General features: G+C 45.8%; 1 protein-coding gene across 2 annotated transcripts in view; it reads left to right on the forward strand.

The window, feature by feature from the left end:
• The window catches only part of Glt1d1 (glycosyltransferase 1 domain containing 1), a 66509-nt gene that overhangs the window by 13155 nt on the left and 40970 nt on the right, over positions 1-12384 (forward strand). For both annotated transcript variants that reach the window (XM_040731464.1, XM_040731465.1), the window contains exons 3-4: positions 388-493; positions 5486-5537. In XM_040731464.1, the coding sequence (XP_040587398.1) occupies positions 388-493; positions 5486-5537 (158 nt within the window). The remainder of the gene's footprint in view (positions 1-387; positions 494-5485; positions 5538-12384) is intronic.

Here is a 12384-nt window from a genome sequence, read left to right on the forward strand (position 1 = left end):
AAAAGCAATTTTGCTACAAGCCTGGGCACTGGATTTCAATTCACAGAACACACAAAGAGGTAGAGAGAGCTCACTCCATGAAGATGCCCTCTGACCTCTACACTAGCACTGTGGCAAACATATGCCCCCCCCACATATTACATACACAATACACACGCACACACACACCTTGGAGTGGTGGTGTACACCTGTAATTCCTGTCCTGGTAATGCTGAGACAGGAAAATTGAGAGTTCCAGGCCAGCCTGGGCTATAGAGCTCTCTTTCAAGACAGACAGACAGACAGACACCCATACAGCCCTGTGTTACAGGAACTTCATGGATGCATGCCAATTGTCAAGGGGCCCCTCATGATGTCCTGTCTGTTCCACTTGTCATCATTTTGCAGGTCATGGCATTCCTTTTGGGGTCATCTTTGGTGGAACTGACTTAAATGAAGATGCCAATCATAAAGAAAAAAATGAAGTCATGGGGAGAGTCCTAGAGGAAGCCAGGTAAGGCCATGGGTGCTCTGTTTTCTATCCTACCAGGGAAGACAAATTCTCACCATCAATAATAAGACCCTTGTGAGGCATGGTGGCTCCAGAACTTGGGAGACAGAGGCAGGTGAATATCTGAGAGTAGGCCAGCTTGGTCTACACAGCAAGTTCCCAGACAGTCAGGGCCACATAGAGAGACCCTATCTCAAAACAGCAAGCCCACAAAACAAAACTATCCTTCCATATAGTTTTATTTTGCTACAAATTCTTTGTAACTAAATAAGTCACTATACCTGGACTAATGTTAATATCACAAGACATTCTAGAATGTTCTATATGGTAGGAAGACAGCATGTGTGTGTGTGTGTGTGTGTGTGTGTGTGTGTGTGTGTGTGAGAGAGAGAGAGAGAGAGAGAGAGAGAGAGAGAGAGAGAGAGAGAGAGAGAGAGTGTTGAAATAGATCTTTTGACCACTGTGGGTAGTTGAGGATGACCTTGAACTCTGCTCTGGGACTACAGGAATGCACTGCAGTGCAGGACTGATACATGATTTAAAAGAGCAAAGCAGGCCTATGCTAGGTTTCCTAGCCCAAGGGTCATCCCTGTAACTATGGGCTATTCACTATTCACTATTCACTAATCACTGTGGTCCTGTCTGTGTCATCTTGTGAGTTCTGTAAACCATTTAGGAGAACAGCAGTCACCACGGGGATTCTGCACCCTGGCTTAGTCCTCCATTTACACATCACTCCCAGCCATCCAGGATTAGAGACCCTTCAAGAGCTTGGCAATGTTGCCTGTAGGTGGTGCTTCTCTAAGATGACACATTCATTAGTTCTATGGGACAGCGCAGGAACCCCTGCCCCAGACACTAGCTGTGGCCAGCACCTTCTGATCTGCGTGGGCAATGTGAGCATGGTGTACATCCATACACACAGGAAAAACACTATTCATACACAGAAAATCACAATAAATGAACCTTGAAAAAAAATCAAAACTACACAGAGAAGCCCGTTTTGAAAAAACAAACCCAAGACAAACAAAAAACTTCCCCCCAAACAAAAAGCCCCCAAAACAAATAACCCCCTCCAAAAAAAGACCCAAAAAAGCAAATACAGCAACATCACTTGCTGTTTGAGTTCCCCTCTGTCTTAGTTTGGTTTCCACTGCTGTGAAGAATCACCATGACGATGGCAACTCTCATGAAGAAAACATTTAACTGGGGTGGCTCGCGTACAGTTCAGAGGTTTCATGGCGGGGAGCATGGCGGCATGCAGGCAGTCATGATGCCGGAGCTGAGAGCGCTACATCCTGACCAGAAAGCAGCAGGAAGTCGACTGACTGTCACACTGAGTGAAACTTGAGAAAAAGACCTCAAAGCCCGCCCCCACAGTGACACACTTCCTCCAACAAGGCCACACCTCCTAATAGTGCCACTCCCTTTGGGGGGCATTTTCTTTCAAACCACCACACCTTCCCTGTACCCACCTCAGGTGGTTCTAATGTAACTGGAGCATAACTCCATCTCCAGGGGATAAATACCCTCTTCTGGCCTCCATAGGCACTGCACTCACACAGTGAACACACACACACACACACACACACACACACACAACACCTTAATAAGATGTGACCCATTAGTGAATATTCCTCACTACTTCTTGCACATTCTAAAAATGTATTACCTTGCTATTTACATGGCTCCTGCTGCACCACCCTATGGAAGAAAAGTAATTCTGTTTACTAGAAACATTATTGAACAAATCCATTTTGCAGTATTACCTTTAGGGTTACTTATTGCATTGTTATTAAAACAAATATTGATTTTTTTTTATTTGGGGGTATTGATTGAGGCCGGTGGGTAAGAGAGACACATGAATCATGGATTTCTTGTTTGACTTCACACAGCTCATGTTTCTATAAATGAGGTATTGGGCTTGTCTGGCTTTATAATGACCATTTCATTTTTAATCAAACACTTTAAATTGGTGTATTTTTTTCTATAGTGGTTGTGTGAATATTTTCAATATTTTAAACTTTCATCCCATGCAGTATAGTATTTGATTTTAATTTTTGATTAGATTATTATCTTTGAAGAATTACAACACAGTAAGCACTTGGTAATTATAAATGTAAAAATTAAATGAAGTGTATCTGAAAACTGGGATCATTTTGTTTCCAGGTCCATTTTTGAAAATTAATACTTATCACGTGTTATTGTTAATTTAGAATGGTTTTCCTTTCTTTTTATTTCATGTATTTGGGTGTTTGCCTGCATGTGTGTCTGTGCACTATGTGTGTGCAGTGTCCTTCAAGGACAGAAGAGGGCGACTGATCACCTGGAGTTGGAGTTACAGATGGCTGTGAGCCACCATGTTGATGCTGGGATTCGAACTCAGTTCCTCTGGAAGAGCAGCCAGTGCTCTTAGCTCCTGAGCCATCTCTCCAGCCAGCCCCAGTCTTATATCATTATCTCTTCTTTTCAGATATATCCGGTGTAGGATGGGAGGAACCTTTCCGGCTTATTTAACCTCTTCTCCGCCATTGTGTTGCCTTAAGTTCTTGGGTGTGTTTGAGCCTGCTCCTGGCCTTGCGTTCACTTTTGGTCTCCCGTTCTTATCCTCATTGCCAGTACAGTTATAATCACCGTACTTTGGGTATGTGCCAGTGTGCGATGCAAGCCTCAACTCTAACTCTGCGGCCTTCATCTTGAATGGTTGCCACTCAGTGGCACGCATATTTGATTTTGCCTCAGTCAGGCTTACTATTGCTATGATGAAGCACCATGACCAGAAGCAAGGTGGGGGAGGGTTTATTTGGATTAGACTTCCACATCACAGTCCATCATCAAAGGGCAGGGCAGGAACTCGGGCAGGGCAGGAGCCTGGAGGCCGGAGGCCATGGAGGGGTGCTGCTTACCGGCTTGCTCAGCCTGCTTTCTTACAGCACCTGCCTAGGGATATAGCACCACCCATCATGTTCTGGGCCCTCCCACATCAATCAGTAATTAGGAAAATGCCCCACAGCCTGATCTCATGGAGGCATTTTCCCAGCTAAGCCTCCCTCCTCTCTGATGACTCTAGCTTGTGTCAGGTTGACATTTAACTAGCCAGGACAGTTTATGTCAGTTACTTTCTTCACTGCTTTGACAAAAACAACTTAAGGAAGGACCTAGGTGTGTGGCATTGGGCACCTTTTTTATCCCAGCACCCTGGAGGCAGAAGCAGGAGGATCTCTAAGTTCAAGGCAGCCCCGGCCTACACTGAGAAATCTCATCTTAAAAACAGAAGCAAGATGGAAGGGTTTATTGCGGCTCACAGTTTGAGGGTACCATCCAGTCCATCACGGCGAGGAAGGCATGGCGGCAGCAATGTGAGGCAGCTGGCCGTGTAGTGTCTCCAAGTCAGGAAGCAGAGAACAATAGATGCTAATGCCCAGCTCACTTTCCCTTTTATTCAGACCACGGTCCCAGCCCTTGGCACGGTGCTGCTGACAGCGAGGGTGGGTTTTTCGAACTCAGTTTCCTATTCTAGACACTCCCTCATAGATATGCACAGAGACCTGTCTCTTAGATGGTTCTGCATCCTGTCAAGATGCTGATTGACCGAGTGACCATGACACTCAGGCCCCAACTATGAAATCTTTTTGTGTGACTGTCATAGAATCACAAGCGTGGCCAATCCTTAAAACTAATGTCAGATGCTGTGATAATTCAGGTGTGGGTTTTTCCTCATCTGGTTTGGTAGAAAAAGGGATATCTTCATACAATTCTCGTGCAAGAAATGTTCTATGCCATTCTGTTAAAATGTATCTGTTAATGCTCCTTTCATGGCAAAGGCAATCTCTTTAAATACATGGTGTGTGTGTGTGTGTGTGTGTGTGTGTGTGTGTGTGTGAGAGAGAGAGAGAGAGAGAGAGAGAGAGAGAGAGAGAGAGAGAGAGAGAGAGAGAGAGAGAGAGAGCATGCTACATCTCTCATGTTGGAGGTGAGAGGATAACTTGTGTCTACCATGTGAATCCCAGGGGATCAAGCTCCAGTGACGAGGTTTGGCAGCAAGCCTCTTCCTGCTGAGCGATCTTTGGTGGCTTTGAAAACAGAGTCTTAGAGGTCCCACATTTTTCCTAGCACTGGAGCCCCTTAGTGCTTACTGACTTTTTCTTCTATTGCTTTTTCAAGTTTATTTGTGTATATATAAGCCTGGATGTATGTGTGTGCACCACATGGTTTTAAGATATGAGACAGAGCCAGGCATTGGTGGCACATGCCTTTAATCCCAGCACTCAGGATGCAGAGGCAGGCAAGATCTCTGTGAGTTCCAGGCCAGCCTGGTCTACAGAGCGAGTTCCAGGACAGGCTCCAAAGCAATACAGAGAAACCCTGTCTCAAAAACAAAAATGAACAAACAAAGATGTAAGATATTTCCATTATCATGTAGGCATCCTAGGCAGGTGTAGGTACTGTAGCACATTCAACATTCCCTGCCCCCACACCTGTGCCATGTGCCTCTTGCCCCGGAGTACTCATCACATACTAACTATGTCACATAATGAATTTTGTTTTCTGGCTTTTGAATTAAAAAAATGTAAATGTATGTTAGTGTGCATGCTGCTGGCATGTAGGTGTTAAAGAGGCTGTCAGGTCCCCAGGAGCTAGTCACACACGGTTGCTGGGAACTGAACCCAGGTCCTCTGGAAGAGCAGTGAGTATTCTTAACTAGTGAGCCGTTGACCCCACACTAGCCTTTGATTTTTAATCTCTGCTTTTTCCTAGCATCATTTGAAAGGAACAGGAGAAATAAGAGGTTTTGAGCATCGCTGAGTTTATTTCCCTCCCACAACTTTTTCCTGGTACGGGTGGAGATGGGGCCTAATGGGCAGTGACCGGGAGTAATGACAGTGGATGGAACTGTGCCCTGTCCATCTCTAATGGGCTGTTGGCAAGTGCTGCCTCGGAGTTGTGTTAATTGAATTCCAGCCTAATTGACTGTTATCTCTATCCATTGACTAGGTTCGCCGTGGCTTTCACAGAGGCAATGAAGGACACAGCGCAGGTGCAGTGGGTATGTGTTCTTTTGACGTCTTTTCAGCAGGGCTTGGGGACAGGGAGGAAGTCTATTAGACCATGGCTGTATGGCACAGTTGTGGGCTGCCTTTCTCCAGTGTGGATACCCTTAAAAGGCTTAGTGATGTTTAGCACTTTTCTTTAATTAATTCTTTGAGAATTTCCCACAATGTATGAAAAGCTTTTTAAAATTAAAAATTGTGTATGTTTTCTGTCTGCATGTCTATCTGAGTACTGTGTGCTTGTCTGGGGCCTGAGCCTCCTGCAGCTGGAATTGCAGACAGCTGGGAGCCATCATGTGGGTGTTAGCAATCGAACCCAGGTCCTCTGCAAGAAGTGTCTGGGTTCTTAGGCAGTGAGTCATCTCTTTCATTTTTTAACCACCCCCCCCAGTCCAGTTGGCTCTACATACACACTTTCATGTGGGACCTACCCTGAAGTGTGGCCAACCTCCCAGGGGCCACATGCAAAAAGAACACTGACTCTTCATCTCCCAGAAGCCATCAGTTGCCAATAACCCCTCAGCTGGAGGTGAGACTTTGTGCCTTCCTCCTCCCTCCATCTCGAGATTATTGTTTTAATTTATTTATTGTTATTTTATGTGCATTGAGTTTTTCCTACATGTATGTCTGTGTAGCACTATCAGATCCCCTAGAACTGGAGTTACAGGGAGTTGTGAGCTGCCATGTGGGTGCTGGGAATTGTACCCCAGCCCTCTGGGAGAGTAGCCAGTGCTCTTAACCACTGAGCCATCTCTCCAGTCCCCATGCTGAGTTCTTGTCTGGCTTTAGCTTGCACGGGTCTTACACACACTGTCTCAGCTGCTGTGAGTTAATATATGCAACTGCACTGTTGTGTAAGAAAACATTGTTTTTTTTTTTTTTTTTGTAGTCACCCACTGCCTCTGGCTCTTACAGTCTTCCCAGCCCCTCTTCCAAAGTGATGCCGGAGCCTTGGGAAGAGGGGATGTGATACAGCTGTGACGTTTAGGGCTGGGTACTCCAGTCTCTCATTCTCCACACTGTGGCCAGCTATGGGTCTCTGTGTCAGCCACCGTCTACATCAAAAAGATGCTTCTTTCATGAGAATTGAGAGATGTGCTAATGTATGGGTATAGCAGTGTTCCACTATGTAGACCAGGGTGGCCTGGAACTCACAGACATTCACCTGCCTCTGCCTCCCAAGTAGTGGGAGTAAAAGCATGTACAACCACACCTGCCTCAGATACATATATGCTACTGAATATATGTGTATCACACACACGCACACACACATACATATGCGTGCACGCGCACACTACTGAATCTATATAAACACTATCCTGGGCCAGCCAGATCTGTGCGTTTGGACAGTCCTCTTCCAAGAATAGTAGGCATTTGAACAAACAAACGAACATCAAGGGGCTAGAGAGACAGCTCAATGGCTAAGAACACTTACTCCAGTTCCAGAAAACTCAGGTTTGGTTCCCAGCACCCACATGGTAGTTCACAACCAACTTTAACTCCAATTCCAGGGGATCGAATGCCCTCTTATGACATCCACAGGCCTCAAGCACAAATGTGGTACAATTACATACATATAGGCAAAACACTCATGCACATAAAATGAAATAAACAAACGTAAATCAAATCTTTTTAAATTAAAAAGTGAGGACTGCAAAGATGGCTTAGCAATTAAGAGCTTTTACTGCTCTTGCAGAGGACCTGAGTTCAGGTCCCAGCACCAACAAGAAGTAACTCACAACTGCCTGTTATAGATCCAGTTCTAGGAGATCTGATACCCTCTTCTGGTCTCCATGAGCACCTGCACTCATGTACACATACATATGTACATATAATTAAAAATAAATCTTAAAAAAATCAAGGAAGGAAAACACTGAGATAGCTTATATGACTTTGTCCCAGATGTAGGAGGTACTGGCATAACCTAATAAAAGATGAGATTAACTTGTTTTCATATTTTAAAGGCTGGGGTAGTTATTAAATTTGAAAGTGAAGTTGTTTTTAATACACATTTTTTTTTGTACAGGATTGATGGGTGGATTTTCCAGTAAAGTTCAGCCCAATACCTTTATGTGATTTGATTTCTTTTTCCAAATACAAACATGTATAAGTAATATACAGGTTTCTTACTCAGCTGTATTTATGGAATTCTTTTCGACTCTGGAGGGGAGACTTTGATTCATGCGCTGCGTACGGTGATAATGTGCTTTTGAGCAGTGCAGTCTTAATCTTCCCGGAGGAAAAGGCAGCTTTGGTTTTTAATTTTATATTCTCTGTTTTGGAAGCAGGCTTGACTCAGGCTGTAACCTTGTTAATCTTGTCTAATTATTACCAAAGTGTGATTCAATAGCAGTAATCCTAGATTAGAAAGATTGCAGGGCTTGCTTCTAGTGCTCTTGTGGCTTCTTCCCTCCTCCTCTGTTTCCTCTTTCTCCCTCTCCTTGTTCTCTTTTCTTTTTTGTAGTAGGATCTCACCATGTAGCCCTATCTAGTGTGGAACTTACTATGTAGAACAGGCTGACCTTGAACTCAAAGAGATGGATGGACCTGCCTCTGCCTCCTGAGTGCTGGGCTTAAAGATTTTGAAGTCACTACCATACCACCATGCCGGGCTTCAAAAGAGAGAATATGGAGACTGCAGAGATGGCTCAGTGGTTAAGAGCACTAGCTGCTCTTGCAGAGGACCCAGGTTCAATCCCATGCTGCAGTTTACAACCATCTCCCTCCAGTCCCAGGAGATCTGATGCCCCCTTCTGGCCTCTTTGGGGACTGCATGAACATGGTTTGTCTCTCTCTCCCCCTCTCCCACACCCACTCCCTCTCCCTTTAAAAAGAAAATAATATGTATGACTACAAAGATAATGTATTTAAATGTGACTTTTAAGCAGAGAATCCAGCCCAAAACTTAAACCTGCATTTTCTCCACTTTTATTTCTAGAAAGGTAATTAAGTTGGGTGTAGTGACATGCTAATCCCAGTACAATCTTGCTACGATTCTCAAGAGAAATACACTTTCTAATACGAGTGTTAAAAGTCAAGATGACCCTTTCAGTTACCCTTTCTACCCAAAATTAATTAAGTTGGCAGCTTCACTCTGTGACGGTAAGACGTGGCCGTACCTTGAGAGCTGCGAATGTGTCTGTCCACTTATCTCTCAGGGCTATTTCTCTGGGGTCTAATGAAAACCTGAAAGGTTAAGAACCGAGGCTGCTTTGTGTGGCGTTTTAAGGGGAAGGGAGCCAGTGTTAAGATTCCATTGTAATACCTTTGAGAACTTATTAATTTGACTACTTACTGGATATGGAAAGTCAGCGTCCTTTTAGATACAAGCTCTAAAGTAAGCGTGTCTCTGTAAGAGACCCATTTTATAGAATAGAACTGAAAAGGGGGCATGGAAGGATTGACACAGTTGGGGGTGGGATCAGCTGGAGAGTACCTACCTGCTTAGAATCCACCAAGGAGGGGCTGGGGCTTAGCCTGGTGCTGTCACAGCACTTGGTGAGGGGTGGAGGCACTGGTATGGATACCAGTGGCACTGGTATGGCACTGGTTCAGTGGTATGGATAGCACTGGTCCCTGATTGCAAGCATCACAAGGTAAGGGAAAAGACAGACCAGACCACACAGCTACAAGAAGCCCTTCCGTTATTTGGTTAATATAATAAAAGGCTGATCTGACATTAAACTTTTCTGCAGGAGGAAACTACACTAAAAGTTCTTGTAGATGCAGAATTTAAGGCTCAGCTCTCAGTTTGAAACTACAAAATTGACTCCTGATTGTGGCTTTTGTTTGTTCTTGTTTTTCCAGGCAGGTTTCTCTTTGTAGCTTTGGAGCCTGTCCTGGAACTTGCTTTATAGGCCAGGCTGTCCTTGAACTCACAGAGATCCATCTGCCTCCTGAGTGCTGGGATTAAAGGCGTGTGCTACCTCCACCTGACTCTGATTGTTGTTTTCTTAAAAGAATGTATCTAATAGCTACGAATTGCCTAGGGGAAAGTGTCACCCATATACACAACATTCACACATTGTATCAATGCGGATCACACAGAGATTGGCACTTCTCAGCAAGTTTATTCACCTTCTTCTACTCTTTTTTTCATGTAGAATTTCTTACCAAGCAGAAATTATACTGTATAAAACACTGTAATTACAGAAAATGACACTGTAAAGCTAGGCCGGGTTTCACCATGAAAACATACAGGAGTGAGACTCGGAAGGCATTTATAACTTGGCTCGGATGCAGTTCCATAGGTAGCATGTGCACACAGCCCCGAGTTCCATGCCCTGCCCCACAGAACCTTGGTGGTGTGCCTCTGCAATACAAGTACTCAGAAGAGGAGAATCGGAGATCCAAAATCACCCTCAGCTACCTAGCTTGTTTGAGGTCAGTGTCAGCCACAGGAGGCCCTCTATTAAACAAATAAGAAGCCTGGGATGGGAATACAAACAGAATCCGGTACAGAGAGGTCCCGATCCAAAAGACGAGGGGCTTGGAGTCCTGGCAAAAGCTGGGCTCAGGGCATTGTTCAAGGTCTGTGGAGGCAAGTCAGGCACACGGGACATTGGCAGCGTAGGCATTTTGGGCAGATCGGGATGGAAACAGGCATTCTGGCACTCGGGAGTCACAGAATACTGCGTGTTACACAGCTCAGATGGAAAGATATCCTGGAGCTCGGGAGCCAAGGACTACCACAGGTTGTATGTAGTAAATTTAGCAGTTTACAGTCTTGCCTCAGGGTATCGGCTGGCTCTGCTCCAGCAGGAGAGGGTCTTCCAGCTGGGAATGTTTGCCCAGTGCAGCAGTTTTGCTTGGGCAGGAGGTTTCCTGAGTTGCTACAGTTCAGCTCTGCTCCGGGTTCCGGGAGCCGGGAGAGTGGAGAACCGAGTGTAACAACTCTGCTCTGCTAGGGGAAGGTTTCCCGGGCAAAAGTGTTACAGCCCTGCTTGCTCTGCTCTGCTCTGCTCAGGGTCGCCTCTGCAAAAGAAGGTCTTCACCCAAGCTCATCCAAGGGGTTTATTGGGAGGGAAGAATCCAGGAGAGTGGCTGCCCTCTGCCACAGTGGCAGATGGCAGAGGACAGCCTGGTAGCGCAAAGAGCCACAAGTTGAACAGACAGAAGGTTTATATAGGGCTTCCAGGGTGGGGATTGGTCAGATTTTAGTGCTGAGCTCAGATTGGCTAGAGCTCTGCTAGAGGATTGGTTAGTTTTCTGCACAGGGTTGGGGCCAGATTTGGCTCTGGTTTCAGGGCCAAAGTGTGTTTCTTTCTCTGGTCCTTTTTGGCCTTTTGGCTCCAATATTAGGCCAGGGTGCATTTCTTTCACTGACTCTGATTCCAGGGACAAAGTGTGTTTGTGTCTTTTGGCATTGGTTTCAGGGTCAGGGTACTATTCCTTAGTTCTGGTTGCAGGGCCAAAGTGTGTTTCTTTGGCTCTGCTCAGGGAGTGTTTCTTTGTCCTGCCCTTTTCCCCTACAGGCAGTCCTGAGAAAGTTAATGCCCTGAAGCACCGGGCCACCCGCCCCCCCCCCCCACCCCAAGACCATAGCCCATGCTGTGGGTTTACCTAGCACGCCTTTGAGCTTGGTAGTATTTTCAAATTTATGTGCTAGTGAGGGCTAGGGTGTTGCAGGGTAACTTTCCTGTCTTCCTTTCTATATTTAGTTTGTTTTGTGAAAGGTCTCCATTACCTTCTTTAAATAGGAGATTGTCATTTTGGTTTTGCTTTGTTTTGAGACAGGGTCTTGATGTAGCCCAGGCTGGCCTCAAACTTGAGGGTTTTTAGTCTCCAAAGTGATGAAACTACAGACACAACACCACCGTGCCTAACTGAGAAGTGATTTTAAAAAACCAACCAACCAAACAAACAAACAATACTTCCTCTTTAAAGGCTTGGGATCTCAAGGGATTCTCTCAGGGACACCTGGATCGGCCAGCGTTTTGCATAGGGCAGTGAAGGCTTTGGTGGGCCAGTGGTTCAAAGGGTTACATTAAAAAGGCGATGCTGAGGCAAAACTCAATCTGAAGGGATCTGGAATGGAAGATGCCCTTCCTCTGACCCATGGCTGGCTCCCCATCTTCCCACTGAACGTCTGCCTGGCTGGGCTGTATCACCACAGCATATTCCCCAAACCAACAAACGAGTTTGAGTATGCACACCATCTTACAATGTCAGGGCCTTGCTTTGTTAGCAGTGACGTGTGTGCACGTGTGTGTGTGTGTGTGTGTGTGTGTGTGTGTGTATACACATGACAGGATGGTGACCTCGGGCTTCAGGTGTCCCTTCCTGCCTTCATCATAACATTTAGGTTACAAGATAAAAAGTTACTCAGTGTTGGTCCCCACAGTTCACCTCCAGAAGACCTATATTTTGACCATAACCGTTGGTATCTTTGAGTCCCCTCTGCCATGGGATAGAGGATTTCCTGCCCCTCTCCAGCTCTGACCTCCGTGTTCAGATGTGCCATTTAAAAGATTACTAGCCCAGGACCTGGAGAACTGGACTCCCTGCCCTCTAGTGACTTTGTGCCCTTTCTCCAGAGAATACCACAAAGAATAAGCATTTGGCATCAGGACACAAAGGGGGGAGGGAGAGGAGGAAGGATGGGACTGAAGGAGAGGAGGAGGGGAAGAGGAGAGGGGAGAGGGGAGAAAAGGAGGGAGGGAGCAGAAGAGGGGGCCACCGCCTCTGCCTGGATTCTGGAAACACTGAGAGCACTGCCAGGCCTTGAGGTCAACCTGCCCTTCTCACTGGCCCCCTCTTGTGCCCTTTGGGTCTCTCCTTACCTCCTCCTCCTCCCCCCACCTCCCTCCCCCTCTTCCCTTTTCCTTCCCTCTCCCCATTCTC

Source organism: Mesocricetus auratus, unplaced genomic scaffold, assembly GCF_017639785.1.
Source record: "Mesocricetus auratus isolate SY011 unplaced genomic scaffold, BCM_Maur_2.0 Super-Scaffold_100025, whole genome shotgun sequence".
NCBI classification, from domain to species: domain Eukaryota; kingdom Metazoa; phylum Chordata; class Mammalia; order Rodentia; family Cricetidae; genus Mesocricetus; species Mesocricetus auratus.